This window comes from Geotrypetes seraphini, chromosome 4, assembly GCF_902459505.1.
Source record: "Geotrypetes seraphini chromosome 4, aGeoSer1.1, whole genome shotgun sequence".
NCBI classification, from domain to species: domain Eukaryota; kingdom Metazoa; phylum Chordata; class Amphibia; order Gymnophiona; family Dermophiidae; genus Geotrypetes; species Geotrypetes seraphini.
This window is the reverse complement of record NC_047087.1, coordinates 67,375,067-67,393,595: the sequence shown is the minus strand read 5'-3', so window position 1 is coordinate 67,393,595 and position 18,529 is coordinate 67,375,067. Positions and strand designations below refer to the sequence as shown.

The following is an 18,529-nucleotide window of genomic DNA, read 5'->3' as shown; positions in this document are numbered from 1 at the left end:
GCTTCAACACTAAAAAATCTTCCAAAGTTCTGGGAGTCATCTTGGACAGTTTGCTGAACTTTAAAGAACATGTTAACAATTTAGTAGGGAAATCCTTTGTTACATTACAGAAGCTAAGAAGAGTCATATCCTACTTCTTCCAGCAACATTATAGGATACTAGTACAATCAACTATTCTGTCCTCACTGGACTATTGTAATGCACTACTCTAAGAAATTTCAATGAAATCAATGAAAAAAAATCAGCTGATACAAAACACTGCAAGACTTATATTCTGCAAATCAAGATTCAAACATGTCACACCTCTGGCTCCCGACAGATAAACAGGTTGACATCAAGTTATATTGTATGGCATTTAAGAACCTATATACGGAGATACTCCTGGTAGCTTTCACAGATTCAATAAACTATTAGGCAGATCATTAGGACACTGCAATTCTGACCGATTAACTCTATCATTTCTATCTATGAAAGAAGGTATCAAATACAAAAAAACTTACTGCAAATCCTTTAACTATCAGATTGCAGGAGTTTGGAACACACTTCCTGCAGAGATCTGTGTTACCAATATGTATACTACGTTCCGCAAATATCTGAAAACTTCAAAAATCTCTCTGAGATTTGTGATCCAAATTTCACACTAAGGTCTACTGTTTATGAAAATGTTATTTATGGAAAATACTATTTGTAAATTAAAATTACAGAAAGACTTGTTAAGGATGCAATCTGATTCTTATCATATATGTATATAAGTTCTATGTAATGCTTATGCTATCTGTAATATACCTAGATCTCCAATCTGTGAAGATTTGGCGGGCTATCAGACTACATATAACATAACTTTTTTACAGAAAGGGTGGTAGATGATAGTGTCCTGATAGATGTGGTGGAAACAAAGAGTGTGTCTGAATTCAAGAAAACATGGGACAGGCATGTGGGATCTATTAGGAAGAGGAGGAGAAAGTGGATGCTGCTGATAGGCAGACTGGATGGGTATTTGGCTTTTATCTGCCATCATGTTTCTATAACATAAAGGCAGTTTTGTTTAGCATGGATCATCCCACTGCCTAACTTTTGTCGACCTACAGAGAATTACCCCCTTGGTGACAAAAGAATTGAATATAAAAAGTCAGTTTACTAGAGTTCTCTTTGCAACTGGTGCACCAATCCTATTAGAATCAAATGAGATTAACTACTGCATAGACTTTCTGATTAGCTCAACCCTTTTAAGAAGTATGCAAATGTGGGTTTATAGCCCAGAGCATGAAGGGTCTTCTCATGTGAGTTTTCAATGTTATTTCAGAAAAACAAGAACCACCATTTCCATATTGATTTGGAAAGGTGACACCACCTCAGACAAGAATTTAGGATAGGTCTGGATAACAGTCTTGCTATGATGAAACTGAGTACAGAGTTCATTAATTACCAATGCTTGAATCTCATTCACTTTTCTAGATGAAGTTACTACAAAAGAAACACACCTTTCAAGTGATGAACTTCAGAGAAGTTTCCAGTGGCTCAAAGATTGATTTTATTAGCAATGTAGCACCAGGTTAAGGTCCTAAGGAATGAAGGGCCTTCTATAGTGGAGGTCTGACATAGAGGAGCCTCTTCATGATAATAACACAGAGGGAGCTGGAAAACTATTCAAAAGGACATGATAGACCAAGAGAGCATTAAGGAGTACTATTAGGAGGACATATCAATACAGGTAATACAAGTAATGTACGACTGTAGCCAGTAGACATGTAGGATTGTGTTCATTAGTGAAATACCAGGTAATAATAATAATAATTACAGCTTATATACCGCAATACCGTGAAGTTCTATGCGGTTTACAAAGATTAAGCAAAGGTACAAATTGATTGACTTTAAGAGGGGAGGAAGAAAGAGGGTTAATAGGAAAGGAAATCCATTTTTGAGGAGAGAATGATCAATAGAACAAGTTAATCGCTATAGAGGGGAGAGAGAAGAGAGGATCAGTTGCCTAGATACTTTAGGAACTACTTGAAAGAGTACATACGACTAGTTGCTGGTCTGGCACTGCAGGTGAAAGATTAGTGACTGCTCAATTTCCAGGCTATGAGTACCAGATGCTTTAAGTCCATATGAAGATGATGACCCCTCCTACTTGTGAAGCTATCGATAATGGAAACTCATGGACTTTTTGTGGAGGTACAACAGCCAGCCTCTTGAGAACTGGAAACTAGTTCTACTGAGGCCAGTGGGATATTATGAGGTTCAGGGGCTCAGCTTCTCTTAGAATTTATGAAGGGTCTTTGCAATGAGAGGAATTAGGTTGGGGGGGGGCATTTGTATACAAAGAGGAAGGACCAAGTACATGGAACCAACAATGCAACCTGGGTTCAGCACTTTGGAAGAATTTTGGAACTCTTTTTCAAAGAGTAAAAAGACTAGGATACATACCATGAAGTTACTAATGGACTCATTTTCAAAAAAGATAGGCATCCAAAGACAGCTTAAACTGGCACTTGGACATCTTACTAGACAAAATGTCCAATTGGGCATTTTCAAAACTTGGGTTTTTTAGACGTTTTTCTGGCCCAGGGTGTCTAAATCACAGCAGTGCTCCTTAGATGCCCCACTGCTCTGTCGGCATTTCTATATAGCCAGTCCATTAAAAATGCTAACCCTTCCAACATGCAAATGGATTGTTTTGGATGCTTTTAATTTAAGAATATAAGAATAGCCTTACTGGGTCAGACCAATGGTCCATCAAGCCCAGTAGCCCGTACTCACGTCTCTAGTACCTGGCCAAAACCCAAGGAGTAGCAATATTCCATGCTACCGATACAGGGCAAGCAGTGGCTTCCCCCTTGTCTTTCTCAATAACAGACTATGGACTTTTCCTCCAGGAACTTGTCCAAACCTTTCTTAAAACCAGCTACGCTATCTGCTCTTACCACAAACTCTAGCAATGTGTTCCAGAGCTTAACTATTCTCTGAGTGAAAAATAAAAAATTCCTCCTATTGGTTTTAAAATTATTTCCCTGTAACTTCATCGAATGTTGCCTAGTCTTTATAATTTTTGATGGAGTGAAAAATCGATCCACTTGTACCCATTCTACTCCACTCAGGATTTTGTACACTTCAATCATATCTCCCCTCAGCCGTCTCTTTTCCAAGTTGAAGAGCCCTAATCGTTTTAATCTTTCCTCATATGAGAGGAGTTCCATCCCCTTTATCATCTTGGTCGCTCTTCTTTGAACCTTTTCTAGTGCCACTACATCTTTCTTGAGATAAGGAGACCAGCATTGAACGCAATACTCCAGATGAGATCGCACCATGGAGCAATACAGGGGCATTATAACATTCTTAGTCTTGTTAACCATCCCTTTTTTAATAATTCCCAGCATCCTGTTTGCTTTCTTGGTCGCCGCCACACATTGGGCGGAAGGTTTCATCGTATTGTGTACGATGATACCCAGATCTTTTTCTTGAACACTAATCCTCAAGGTGGACCCTAGCATCCAGTAACTGTGATTCAGGTTATTCTTCCCAATGTGCATCACTTTGCATTTGTCTACATTAAATTTCATCTGCTATTTAGACGCCCAATTTTCCAATTTCCTAAGGTCCGCCTGCAATTTTTCACAATCCGCATGCATTTTAACAACTTTGAACAGTTTAGTGTCATCTGCAAACTTAATCACCTCACTTGTTGTTCCAATTTCCAGATCATTTATAAATAAGTTAAATAGCGCCAATCCCAGTAGAGACCCCTGTGGCACTACGCTGTTTACTCTCCTCCATTGAGAAAAATTACCATTTAACCCTACCCTCTGTTTTCTATCCGATAACCAATTCCTAATCCACAACTGAACTTTGCCACCTATCCCATGACATTTCAATTTTCTCAGGAGCCTCTCGTGAGGAACTTTATCAAAAGCTTTCTGAAAATCTAGATACACTATATCAACCGGCTCACCTTTATCCACATGTTTATTCACACCTTGAAAGAAGTCAAGCAAATTTGTGAGGCAAGATCTCCCTTGGCTGAACCCATGCTGACTGTCTCATTAAATCATGTTTGTTTACGTGTTCTACAATTTTATTTTTTATAGTGGTTTCTATCATTTTGCCCGGCACTGAAGTGAGGCTTACCGGTCTATAATTTCCCCGATCTCCCCTGGAGCCCTTGTTAAAAATTGGTGTTAACAATGTCCACCCTCCAATATTCAGGTCACTAACAGCAGGTCAACAATTTCATGTTTGAGTTCTTTTAGTACCCTGGGATATATACCAGGTCCTGGCGATTTAGTACTTTTTAACTTGTTGGTTTGGGCTAGTATATCTCATTTTCATTGTGGCAGTAGCAGTCTGTAGTATATTGCAAGATGAGTGAAGAAGTCAGTAGAGTCATTGGGAAGAATGTATGACAAGATGCAACTCATTACCTATTGTGCATAGATTGTACTTCATAGAAGTTAAATTCCATGCAAGAAATCAGCTCATAGCACATATAAAATTGTGTTAAGCACGACAGCCTCAAAGCTCTACTAGTACTTCCAACCCACCCCCTATGGAGAGTCTAAAAGGATTCAAGAGATACAAACCTTCAGTTTTAGCAGTGAGATATTAACCAAAGTTGAGTCATGCACAAAGCACATGCTAGCCCAGGGGGTCAGCAACCTGCAGCTCACAAGACACATGCAACTCTTCTGCCATGTGGCTGCTGCTCTCCAGGTCCCAACCCTTTAATATTTGCCTCCCTACCTCGGGCTTACCAAGTTACCTGGTGATCCAGTGTGTGTGTGTGTGTGTGTGTGTGTGAGGGGGGTGTGTCTTAGTGACAGCAGCATAGTACTCTCACTTCTACCTCCTTGTAGCTGCCTTCTAAAATGGCTGACACAACCTCTTGCTACAGAAAATGCTGTGAGCAGCTGCAAAAGGTCATGGAAGCCACGCTTCTGCCACGAAGACCCCGCTGGACTGCCAGCAACAAACAACAGAGCTATGGAGTTTATTTAGGGTCCTGCATAGTGAAATTACAGGATCAGAGCTCCACCTCCTGTAACCTTTGGCATTGATTCGATTCTTGTTCCTGAATATACTTGTATCATCAGAATCTTCTTTTGTGATCTGAGAGCATTATATGACTAAACAACATGAGTCTATTTCTAGCTGTGTAAACACATGCATATAGGGTTAAATATTCAGTCAGCAGTAGTCAGTGGTTTTTTGTCTGGTGTCGATGTTATGCACGCATATTCAATGCCTGGCTATGCCTGGGCAATGGCATTGAATATCCAGGCTTTTGCGACCAGCTGTCCTTTATCTGGTTAAGTGTGATATTCAGCACATAACTGCCTAAGTGATACTAGAGAAAGACAGGACTGTTTTATGCAGTCTGATTTTCTGGATAATTTAGAGCGGTTAAGTACTGAATATTGGTACTTAACTACATAAGTGCTGACTTTGCTCCCAGACTATCCACTAAATTGTCAGCTGTGGTTAGTGCTTTGTGTCAATATTCAGAGATATTAACCCAGGGGTGGTCAATCACAGTCCTCGAGGGCCACAACCCAGTCAGGTTTTCAAGATTTCCACAATGAATATGCATGAGATGAATTTCCCTACAATGAAAGCAGTACATGCAAAACAAGCTCACACATATTCATTGTGGAAATCTCGAAAACCTGACTGGTTTGTGGCCCATGAGTATCATTGTTGCCTACCCTGCACTAACCAGTTTAAGTGCGACTAAATAACAGTAGATAGTCCCACACAAGTGATTTAATTGGGCTGGAGCCTCTCCTCACATGTTAAAACACTTTGAATATCAACCCCACAGTCAAATGCTGCACGTTGGATGAACAGTAATGCGCATGCTCAGTACCACAAAGATAAGAAACTTCCAGCTCTCATTTCACATCCAGAACAATTTTCTCCTTCTCAGCCCATAAGAAATGTGGTACTCACAGGACCAAGGCAGCAATGACTAGCAGGACCCTCTGTCAGGTTTCTACACTGTGAACAGAGTTGATGCACCTTTCTTACCCTCATTCTCAGTATTGGCTGGTACTGAATCAACTCCAAATGGATGCCATGGCTGAAGGTTGTCCACGCTGAACTCCTCATCCACTGGATGCAGGTCTCCTGTTGGTTTTGTCTCAGTGAGAGGCATTAGCGCATCATTGCCATAACTGATTCTGGGTTCATTGACCATATTAGCTAAAACATCCTCTGAGAAGTTCTGCTCTTTTTGCAGCAGCTCGTCTGAAGAAAAAAAAAAGAATAGAGTTTTTGTCCTGAGTCACTATATGAGGACACAAGCACATCCATCACACCGGATACAAGTTACTGCTACATATATCAAAGTGGACAAAAAGTTCTATAAACAAACGGTTATGATATAAAGCTGACAAGTAGGTTATACTTGGGAGTAACCTGGAAGTAGGAGCAAAGTACTCACAAGAAAGTAAGTGTGAGGAAATTCAAAATAAAATTTTTGTACATACTTTATATACGCCAACTTAACTCCATTCTACTTTTCCCAAGGATGTAAGTATGAAGGAAGGGCAGAAACATCAACAAAATCATTAACAAAAGAAATCCTGGCATAAGCACAGAAGATCTTTATCTGTGGGGAAAACTGAAGATCAACTAAAATTCTGGGCATGCACCAGGAAGTAAAATGGGCAATTGAGATGAGCCTTAAGGGCTAATTCTCTAACTTCATTTAGGTGCTTTGAGAACATATGGTAGGAACTTATTCTATACAGGAGCCCAATATTAGTGTATCCTAGTAATGATTTAGGTGCCTGCACTTAGCCAGCCATAGAGCTGGTGTGAATGCCTAAATGTAGCAGTGGCCCATGTAACTTATAGTATTCTTTAAGTTCTACCAACATGTGGGAGCCATGCCTATGTCCTGCACATGCTCTGCCCCTATATTCACTCCCTTTGCAAATAAATACTATGGAAGTTAAGCAGGTATTTGCAGAATAGCTCTTAGGCATATTTTATGCTTTTATGTGCATATGTGTGCACATTCGCACATAAGTGCCATTATTGCAAATGTGTATGTGCTTTCCTGTTCTTTGTTTCTATGAAAAGTACAACTCAACAGATGCTGTTAAAATTCTCACTAAAATATGTTTTATTTATATACCACTTATAATCTAAGATGTTTACATTCAGATACTCAAGCATTTTCCCCTATCTGTACTAGTGGGCTCACACTCTATCTAATGCACCTGGGGCAATGGGAGGGGGGGATTAAGTGACTTGCCCAGGGTCACAAAGAGCAGTGTGGGGGGTTGAATCCGCCTCAGGGTGCTGAGAACATAAGAACATAAGAACTGCCATCTCCGGATCAGACCTTCGGTCCATCAAGTCCGGCGATCCGCACACGCGGAGGCCCTGCCAGGTGTACACCTGGCGTAATTTATAGTCCACCATATCTTTATATGCCTCTCTTAAGGAGATATGCATCTAGTTTGCTCTTGAAGCCTAGGACGGTCGATTCCGCAATAATCTCCTCTGGGAGGGCATTCCAGGCGTCAACCACTCTCTGAGTGAAGCAGAACTTCCTGACATTAGTCCTGAACCTGTCCCCCCTTAGCTTCATTACATGTCCTCTAGTCCGTGTCAAATTGGACAGTGTAAATAATCTTCTCTGCTCTATTTTGTCGATTCCTTTCAGTATTTTGAAGGTCTCGATCATATCCCCACGCAGTCTCCTTTTCTCAAGGGAGAACAATCCTAGTGTTATAAGTCTATCCTCGTATTCCAGTTTCTCCATACCCTTCACCAGTTTTGTTGCTCGTCTCTGCACCCTCTCCAGCAGTTTTATATCCTTCTTTAGGTAGGGAGACCAATGTTGGACGCAGTATTCCAAGTGTGGTCTGACCATTGCCCTATAAAGCAGCATTATAACTTTCTCCGATCTACTCGAGATTCCTTTCTTTATCATGCCCAACATTCTATTTGCCTTCTTTGCCGCTGCCGCGCATTGTGCCGACGGCTTCAGGGTCCTATCTATCAGTACACCCAGGTCCTTTTCTTGTTCACTCTTCCCCAGAGTTGCACCTGACATTGTACTCGTATTCCTTATTCTTATTGCCTAAATGCATTACCTTGCATTTCTCCACATTGAACTTCATCTGCCATTTCTCCGCCCATGTTTCTAACCGACACAAGTCGCTCTGGAGTTCCTCTCTATCCTCCTGCGATCTGATCGCCCGGCATAGTTTTGTATCGTCTGCAAACTTGATGATCTCACTGGATGTTCCTTCTTCCAGGTCATTGATATAAATATTAAAAAGGATCGGCCCAAGTACCGAACCCTGGGGTACACCACTAGTCACTTTCTCCCAGTCGGAAAACTTCCCATTTATGCCCACTCTCTGCTTTCGGTTTTCCAGCCATTTGCCTATCCATCTTTGTATATCTCCCTCTATGCCATGGCTTTGTAGTTTCCTGAGAAGTCTTTCGTGTGGAACTTTGTCGAACGCTTTCTGGAAGTCCAAGTATATTATGTCCACCGGCTTCCCACTGTCAATTTGCTCGTTCACGGTCTCAAAAAATTGGAGTAAATTCGTCAAACATGATTTCCCTTTCCTGAATCCATGTTGACTGGGTTTCATCAAGTCGTGTGCGTCCAAGTGCCGGACTATGCTATCCTTGATCAGTGCTTCAACCATCTTGCCGGGGACCGACGTAAGACTCACAGGCCTATAGTTGCCCGGTTCCCCTCTCGATCCTTTTTTGAAAATTGGCGTGACGTTCGCTATCCTCCAGTCGTCCGGTATCTGTCCAGTTCTGATTGTCAGGCTTGCAAGTTTTTGCAATAACTCTCCGATTTCAACCTTCAATTCCTTTAAGACTCTCGGGTGAATTCCATCCGGTCCAGGGGATTTGTCACTTTTAAGTTTGTCGATCTGATAGTATATCTGGTCTAAGTCCACTTCAACTGTGGTGAGGCTGTCTTCTATTTCTCCTGCAAACACTTTCTCCGCTTCAGGTATTGTTGAGGTGTCCTCCTTCGTAAAGACGGACGCAAAGAAGGAATTTAGTTTGTCTGCGATTTGTTTATCTTCCTTGATGTACCCTTTTCTTCCCTGGTCGTCCAGGGGTCCCACTGCCTCTTTTGCAGGTTTTTTCCCTTTCACGTATCTAAAGAAGGGCTTGAAGTTTTTGGCCTCCTGGGCTATTTTTTCCTCATATTCCTGTTTGGCATCCCTCACCGCCTTGTGACATTTCTTCTGATCATCTTTATGTTTGTTCCAAGCTTCGGTTGTCTTTATGCATTTCCATTTTTTGAAAGAGTCCTTCTTTTCTTTTATGGCTTCCTTCACCTGTATGGTAAGCCATGCCGGTTCTCTTTTGCTCTTTGTTCTCCGATCTTTGGAAATCCTCGGAATGTAGAGATCTTGTGCTTCTGTGATAGTATTTTTCAGTAGGGACCATGCCTGATCTACCGTTTCAAGTTTGTCCACCATCTTCTCGAGTCGTTTTTCTACCATGGCTCTCATGCGATCGTATTTACCCTTTTTAAAGTTTAAGGTGGTGGTTAAGGTTTTGGCATGTTTCCCTTTCCCGATGTCAAGTTTAAAGTTGATTACATTGTGATCACTCGTTCCCAGTGGAACCATGACTTCCACTTCTGTTATCGGTCCCGTGAGGCCATTAAGACCAAGTCCAAGGTGGCGTTGCCTCTTGTTGGCTCTTTTACTATTTGTTCCAGGAAGCAATCCCCTAGCACCTCCAGGAACTTGGCCTCCTTGCCGCAGTTGGAGGTTGCTAGTTTCCAGTCTATCCCTGGGAAATTGAAGTCTCCCAATATAATTACATTGCCTGTCTTGCATTCTTGTTTGATTTCCTCCATCATTTCTGAGTCAGTTTCCTCCGCCTGTCCTGGGGGACGATAGTAAAGGCCAATTTTCGTATTTGCGCCATATTGACCAGGAATTTTGATCCAGAGTGACTCAAGCTTCTCTTTCATTTCTGTTGTAACCATTTCAACAGAATCTATTCCCTCCTTAACATATAGAGCAATACCTCCACCTTTCTGCCCTACTCGATCTCTTCTATACAGTTTGTATCCCTGTAGTACTGTGTCCCATTTGTTTTCTTCATTCCACCATGTTTCTGTTATGCCAATGATATCCAATATGTCATGTCTTGCTATTGTCTCTAGTTCCCCCATTTTGTTACCTAGACTTCTAGCATTCGTATACATACATCTAAGTTCCCTTCGTGTTACCTTTTTGGACCTTCTACTCTTGGCCGTCCCTATAGTTTCAATTACGGTATCCTTTACTGCTCCTGTGTTATCACCCTTGTTTGCTGTGTGGTCGTCCCCTTCTGTGTCTGAGTTGTCCCTTCCTGCCTTTTCTCCCTTATTGGCTGTGAGGTCGTCTTCTCTTGTGTAGGAGTAGTAGTCCTTGGCTTCTTCGTCGGGGCATCCTGCTATCCGTGCCATCGACCGGTGGTCGACTGTCGGCTTTCCCCTATCTTTCAGTTTAAAGCCTTCTCGATTGCCTTCTTCATGTTGCCTGCCAAAACTCTTGCTCCTTCCTTGTTGAGGTGTAGTCCGTCCCTTCTGTAGTACTTGCTTTTTCCCCAGAACGCCGTCCAGTTGCGCACGAAGTCGAAGCCTTCTTCTTCGCACCATCGTCTCATCAAGGCGTTGATTACTTGCAATTCCCCTTGTCTCTTTCCATCCGCTCTTGGTACTGGGAGGATCTCAGAGAAGGCCACCTTCACCTCCCTGATCTTCAGTTGTCTTCCGAGTGAGCGGAGCTGGCCCTTCAGCTCTTCCCTGTAGCTCTAACCACTGCACCACACACTCTCATAAAATATACTGGTTTTTGGTATAAAGATGTGCCATAAAGATTAAAGAAATAAAAAAAAGTCATAGAATGAAGGCGAAAAGGAGCAGACAAGAGCAATCTAGACGGCATGGCATGAAGTTAAGAGATGATAGGCTCAGGTATAATCTAAGGAAATACTTTTTTACAGAAAGGGTGGTAGATGCATGGAACAGTCTCCAGGTAGAGGTGTTTGAGACATAGATTGTGTCTGAATTCAAGAAAGCGTGGGGCAGGCACATGGGATCTCTTATGGAGTGGATAGTGGATTTTGTGGATGAGCAGACTGGATAGGCTATTTGGCTTTTATCTGCTATCAGGTTTCTAAGTTTCCAGTAGAGAATGACATGGTAACAAAATTAATCACCGTTCCCATCCCTGCAGATAACTGTGGGAAACCATCTCCATGTCATTCTTTAATGTGAGAGAGAAGAATCAAAGTACGAATGGACACAACTACTGACCCTGAAGCATTGCATTGAAGAATGCAGGTGTAGAAGGACTGAGGTTGAGATAGACACTAAAGAATGGCAAGGGATGGTTTTCCGCGGGATGGGATGAATTTTGTCACAGTGTCATTCTCTAGTTTCCAGGTATTGGTCTGTAGAGTACAGTGACCTCCTCTCCTTCCCACTCACCCTGGCAAGCTACATTTGCCCCGCCCACCCCTGACACAGTTTCTGATTCCCCTCCCTTGGCACAAACTCCAATTCCCCTCAGCACAATTGCAGACCCCTCCCCATCTCCTGACACAACCACAGCCCCTTCCCATTTAGAACAGGCTCCCTGGGCCTACTTTAGTATCTGGTGGTCCAGTGGAGCAGAAGTGAACCCCACTTGCTCCTGCCCCTAGCAGTTCCACTGTAATGTACTCTCATGATAGTAGCAGTACCACAAGAGTACCACCAGAGGTCATAGTGGGCTAAACAGACAACTGAGAGGAGATATGTTAAACGTTTGTAATATCACAAATGCAGTGGAATAGTTAAATAGGAAATGGTTGTTTAACCTTAAAACATTACATTACATTAGTGACTTTTATTCCGCCATTACCTTGCGGTTCAAGGCGGATTACATAACCAGAAGAGTTGCATAGTTGAGCGAACATTTGTGAGTTATATTTAGGACAGGATATTTGTAAGTTATATCTAGGACAGGATATTTGTGAGTTATATCTAGGACAGGTCTGATGTGGAGATTGAACAGTAAGAGGGTTAGCAGAGTCGCCTGTGGAATACCGTAATTGATCGGTTTCAATAGCACGCCATTAAGCAGAACGCTTTGGGATCTGTTATTTAGGAAAGAAGAGAACCATCGTAGCACAATGTCTTGGATACCAATTTCAGAGAGCTGCTCAATGAGGAGAGGATGGTCAATAGAGTAGAAGGCCACGCTGAAATCCAGCAGTACCAGGACATCATTTCCCTTGTCCATGAATTTCCAATGTCAACGATGTCAAGGAGGACGGTTTAAGTACTGTGGAATTTCCTTAATCCTGATTAGAACAAAGATAGGGGCCTTATTCATTGATGAAGGAATGTAATTGGGATAACACTTTTTCTCCCAAGATCTTGGAGATGAAAAGTAGTTTGGAGACAGATCTAAGTTGCTGGGCACATTAAGGTCGAGTGTGGATTTTTTAAAAATTGGTCTGAGGACCACTGACTTCTAGTTTGTGGGTACTATATCTATTTGTAGAGAGGTGTTGATGAGAGTAAGGATGGAGTCTACAAAGGTATCTTTCACTGTCAATTGGAGGCGTGGTAGGTTGGAGCCAGAAAGGCGAATTGCGTCTAGTATCTCAATGATGTCATCACAGGAGACAATTTTGAAGTGTGAGGCTCCTAGTTGTAATTTTAGTTTCTTGTCTGAATTGCAGGGGGACAATGTCAGTAGCATGGTGGAGTCAAGGTAAAACCGTATTTTGTCTACTTTGTCAGCGAAGTAGTCTGACAGCGTTTCGCTGTTGAGTTCAGTGTTAAGATACCAGTTGTCTCCTTGTGATGTCGTGAGTATATTTTTTGTTAGCTTGAAAAGTTTTTTTTAATCTATTGGAGGTCAGGTTTACTTTATTTGATACTAGCTGATGCCCCGGCGTTGCACGGGTATTTAATTATAGCAATAACACTGTAAATGGATTCAAATAAAGATACTTTATAATGGTGAATGAAATTATTTTTTTACAGCTTTATAAAAAGTACAATATTCAAATTATAATGTGAAATATTTGACAAAATTAATACAATACAACTAACACAAAACTTGATTATAAACAACATTTTTAGTTTCACCTCCAGGAGCAAGAACATATAAATTCTTGGGTGAAGAGACCCCCAGAACATATCACCCCAGTTAGTGAGGGATCTGCATACCAAGTTTCGTTCAAATCGGTCAAGCCGTTTTAGATTTACTGTGAGAATGGCAGCTGTTTACATTTTTTCCATTGACATGAATGGGTGAAATCTGATGTTCTGTTTGTAGCTCCGCCCACGTGTGCAGGTGGGCCGCGAGACCCTCAGGACATATCACCCCAGGTAGTTGGAATTACTGTGAGAATGGCAGCTTTTTACATTTTTTCCATTGACATGAATGGGTGAAATTTGATTTTCTGTTTGTAGCTCCGCCCACATGTGCAGGTGGGCCGCGAGACCCCCAGAACATATCACCCCAGGTAGTGAGGGATCTGCATACCAAGTTTCGTTCAAATCGGTCAAGCCATTTTTGAATTACTGTGAGAATGGCAGTGTTTAACATTTTTTCCATTGACATGAATGGGTGAAATCTGATGTTCTGTTTGTAGCTCCGCCCACGTGTGCAGGTGGGCCGCGAGACCCCCAGAACATATCACCCCAGGTAGTTGGAATTACTGTGAGAATGGCAGCTTTTTACATTTTTTCCATTGACATGAATGGGTGAAATCTGATTTTCTGTTTGTAGCTCCGCCCACGTGTGCAGGCGGGCTGCGAGACCCCCAGAACATATCACCCCAGGTAGTGAGGGATCTGCATACCAAGTTTCGGTCAAATCGGTCAAGCCGTTTTTGAATTACTGTGAGAATGGCAGCTCTTTACATTTTTTCCATTGACATGAATGGGTGAAATCAGATTTTCTGTTTGTAGCTCCACCCACGTGTGCAGAAAATCAGATTTCACCCATTCATGTCAATGGAAAAAATGTAAAAAGCTGCCATTCTCACAGTAATTCCAACTACCTGGGGTGATATGTCCTGAGGGTCTCGCGGCCCACCTGCACACGTGGGCGGAGCTACAAACAGAACATCAGATTTCACCCATTCATGTCAATGGAAAAAATGTAAACAGCTGCCATTCTCACAGTAAATCTAAAACGGCTTGACCGATTTGAACGAAACTTGGTATGCAGATCCCTCACTAACTGGGGTGATATGTTCTGGGGGTCTCTTCACCCAAGAATTTATATGTTCTTGCTCCTGGAGGTGAAACTAAAAATGTTGTTTATAATCAAGTTTTGTGTTAGTTGTATTGTATTCATTTTGTCAAATATTTCACATTATAATTTGAATATTGTACTTTTTATAAAGCTGTAAAAAAATAATTTCATTCACCATTATAAAGTATCTTTATTTGAATCCATTTACAGTGTTATTGCTATAATTAAATACCTGTGCAACACCGGGGCATCAGCTAGTATTATATATAAGATCCCCTGGCAATGAGATCCTTCTGTTTAAGGGAAGTGAAGGGTCCAAGAGCAGTCCCACTGACTTTTCCCCGACTAATCTTTGGAATTTCCACATGAATGCCTGGAGAGCTGTCACCTGAAAGTGATGAACAGTTCTGATCCACACTGTTGAAATAATCTCCTGGTAGGTCTAGTGAAATGAGATTCTCTTCATCTTTGGACTGATCTTGTTAGATTGATGCTGGTTCATATGCTCCTAACACAGAGGAAAAATTCCTGACAAGTTTAATCTTGAGGCTATTTTCCTTGCTCTGCAAGTTGGGTAAACTGGGATGAAGAAAGCCCTTGTTTGTACTGAAGGGAACTGGTCTTGTAAAACCTTCAGTAGCAGACTCACTTGCTCTTTTACAGGAGTTGACTTTGGCATGTCTACAAAGACATTTTTACAAATTTCTTAAAGCGTTTTCTCAAGGTTTCATCACGGAGAACTGATTTTGAAGCTAAAATGCCAGAAGATGATCCAGGCAAGGAGCCTTCCACCTTTGGGACCTTGGTAGTGAATGAATATAGTACTGCTTCACCTCCCTTGTTGCATGAATAATTCTATTTCAAACACACTTTCTTCAGTGCCAATCTTGAAATTATGCCCATGCCGAGTGCAACTTCTGTACTATGTTCTCCAGGACCAATTCAGTTGTTCTTTCTACCAAAACCTATTTCAGAATGTAGCCTTGTTTTGTTTTTTTTTAGAAGTACTTATGGTATCTTTTGAGAGACACCTCCCATGATACACCTTTCTCAGCATTCTTTGATTTTAAAAAAAAAACTACACCTTGGTGCTGAATGGTATTTTCTTTCTCCTTCTTTAAGAGGCAAAAGTTTTAGTATGTTTCTCTCCTCTTTTTTCCCTTCTTGGATTTCTCTGATAAAAGGACTAAAGTTCTTCATCTTGTAGATCCTGGAGGGTCTCCTCCATGGCATTATCCTCACACAGGGGGCAGTTAAGGACATTGTGATCCAATCCGTGACAACAGCACTTGGAGGGTATCTGTGATAGACATCTTCCACCTATAGGAAGTCCCCTGACATAGCACACAACTGGTTTACAAGGTCACATTCAATTTTTTTATTACTATTTTTTCAGGGGGACAAGGAGAACTCAGAAAAAAAATAGAAATAAGAGAAAACAATAAGAATTTCTCTTCACTTCAGTGGCAATGAGAAGAGGGTACACAACTGCCACTGGATAACAGGCTGAGAGAACTCACGAGGTAGTGGCTTTATGGAAACGTCCATGCAGAAAATCATTCTAAAATTTTCTGAATTCTGAGAGAATTATTTGTTGACAACAGAATACACTGTGCTAGTACCTTGATATATTTATAATGTATGCTGAGACAGAAACAATGTGACTGATTGAAAAGAAAATACAAAACAGAAACCTACCAACTTCATCCTGAATATCTTCAGCAACTGCTGGGACTTTGTACAGGAGGGAGAGGCTCTGGTTCATTCGCTCATTAATCACACGCAGATGTGTCATAACCTGCAGAAGTGAAAATACCATAAGATAAGTTTTTTTGCCCTCTATCGAGTTTAACAGCTTATGCAAGAATTACCAAAGCATCATGAAACCAATTCAGAAGTAAAACTGAGCCATAGAAATGGCTGGATGGTCACATTTAAATTACTAGTTCTCAGAAAATTTCATGACCTGACTGGGAGAACACTTCTTCTAGTATTCGATCTGCTTGTAGGAACAGCAGTAGCATAGCCAGAGAGTGATGCAGCAATTGTGGCAGCCCCATGACTATCCTACAAGATCTGTGGCGTGTGCACCCTGCCAGTAATGCAGGGATTACAGCAAATCCCACTGCAGTGCTGTAGAGAATACTACAGGAACTTTGGCCTGCATCATGGTATTGCAGCAGAAATGGTGATACACCCTATGGCAGTGCTACAGGAAGGCTAGCACACCTCTCACAGCAATGCTGATGGAAAAGTGGAACACCTTGTGGCAGTGCTGCAGAAATGCTATTGGTCTAGAGACTATTTCTAATCCCATTCAGTAAATACATATCTTTTATGTCTGCATTTCCACTGAAACTAACTAAGGAACACACTTCTTTATGAGCATGGGGAGCAGTAAAGAGAAATTAGTCAATATAAAATCAAATTAACCGTCCAGAAACAGCTCTAGGCAGGTATGTACTGTCTCATTCATATCTTTGAGGGTGGGAGGGGGGGGTCAGTGACCACTGGGTGTGTGTAGGTGGGGGGGGGAGAGGAGGGGGTCATGTCTGTACTGTTTCATTCATATCTTTGAGAGTGGGGGGGGGGGGGTCAGTGACCACTGGGTGTGTGTAGGGGGGGAGAGAAAGGGTCATGTCTTCATCCCTCCAGTGGTCATCTGGTTAGTTTGAACATCGTTTTGGTACTTATTCATTGTTAAAACATGTCTAGCCTAAATGTCCAAAATGTGCCCTGGATATTTTCCATGCAATAGCACCACAGAAATTCTTCACAAGGGACTCTAATCAATAATTATTCTTCCAAAGATAGCCAACCATCTGCTACCTTGGTATACCCTCATGCATACATATTCCTATTGCCTTCTTAAGGATCCTCAGCGGCACCACTTAGGGCTCAATTCAATCTCATTGCCCCAAGCTTTACGTGTCAACTCTTCATCGGGTCCTATCTTAACTTGATTTTATCATTTTTATATGTTATTTTTTACTTTTGTTAAAGTTTTTTTATATTAAATAAATTAGTACAATTTTTGTAAGAAGATATTTTCCAGACATTTTTGATTACTGCAGAAAAATGTCCAAATCTTAAGTCTGCCCTAGTCCTGCCCAAATCACTGCTAATCTGATGAAATATTCTCTAGGGGGACAGGAAGTCTAATACCTCAGATATACCATGGGAAGAGGTCAGATCAAACCCCAAGTTAGAATAGTGGAAGGAATCAACAGACCCCAGTGCCTCAAACAAAAAAACAGCTGTGAGCTTTCCTGGGATTGGTGGGCTACTATGGACAGTTTATACCTGAGTTTGCTGAAAAGGCTAAACCGCTGACCCAACGCCTACAAAAAAAGAGCATTGGAAGTAATCCAGTGGTCCGAAGAACTAGACACAGTATTCTGTACAATGAAGCATAAGATCTGCTCAGACTTGATACTAGTATATCTGAATTTTAACCAACCATTTATAGTGGAATCAGATGCCTCTGAAGTGGGCTTCTGAGCCATTTTAGCCCAGGAATTGGAGGTGAGGAGCATCCAGTTGCTTTTATTAGCCACAAGCACTTCCCAAGGGAAATCCATTATGCTATAATTGGGAAAGAAGCGCTAGATCTTTCAATATTATCTAATGGATGACACTTCATACTAGATGACGCTAGATAAAGACCCGAATGGTCCATCCAGTCTGCTCAACCTGATTCAATTTAAATTTTTTTCTTCTTAGCTATTTCTGGGCAAGAATCCAAAACTCTATCCAGTACTGTGCTTGGGTTCCAACTGCCGAAATCTCTGTCAAAACCTACTCCAGCCCATCTACACCCTCCTAGCCATTGAAGCTCTCTCCAGCCCATCCTCCTCCCAATGGCCATATACAGACACAGACCGTGCAAGTCTGCCCAGTACTGGCCTTAGTTCAATATTTACTATTATTTTCTGATTCTAGATCCTCTGTGTTCATCCCACGCTTCTTTGAACTCAGTCACCATTTTCCTCTCCACCACCTCTCTCAGGAGCGCATTCCAGGCATCCACCACCCTCTCTGTAAAGTAGAATTTCCTAACATTGCTCTTGAATCTACCACCTCTCAACCTCAAATTATGTCCTCTGGTTTTACCATTTTCCTTTCTCTGGAAAAGATTTTGTTCTACGTTAATACCCTTCAAATATTTGAGCAACTGAATCATATCTCCCCTGTCCCTCCTTTCCTCTAGGGTATACATATTCAGGGCTTCCACTCTCTCCTCAAATGTGTTCTGGTGCAAGCCTCCTATCATTTTCGTTGCC

The 18,529-nt window shown here is 41.6% G+C and overlaps 1 protein-coding gene across 4 annotated transcripts in view; it reads right to left on the bottom strand.

Moving 5' to 3' along the window:
• Positions 1 to 18,529, bottom strand: part of APP (amyloid beta precursor protein) — a 338,242-nt gene that overhangs the window by 21,769 nt on the left and 297,944 nt on the right. For all 4 annotated transcript variants that reach the window (XM_033941038.1, XM_033941037.1, XM_033941035.1 and 1 more), the window contains 2 exons: positions 15,945 to 16,044; positions 6,022 to 6,240 (listed from right to left, as the gene is read on the bottom strand). In XM_033941038.1, coding sequence (XP_033796929.1) covers positions 6,022 to 6,240; positions 15,945 to 16,044 — 319 coding nt within the window. The remainder of the gene's footprint in view (positions 1 to 6,021; positions 6,241 to 15,944; positions 16,045 to 18,529) is intronic.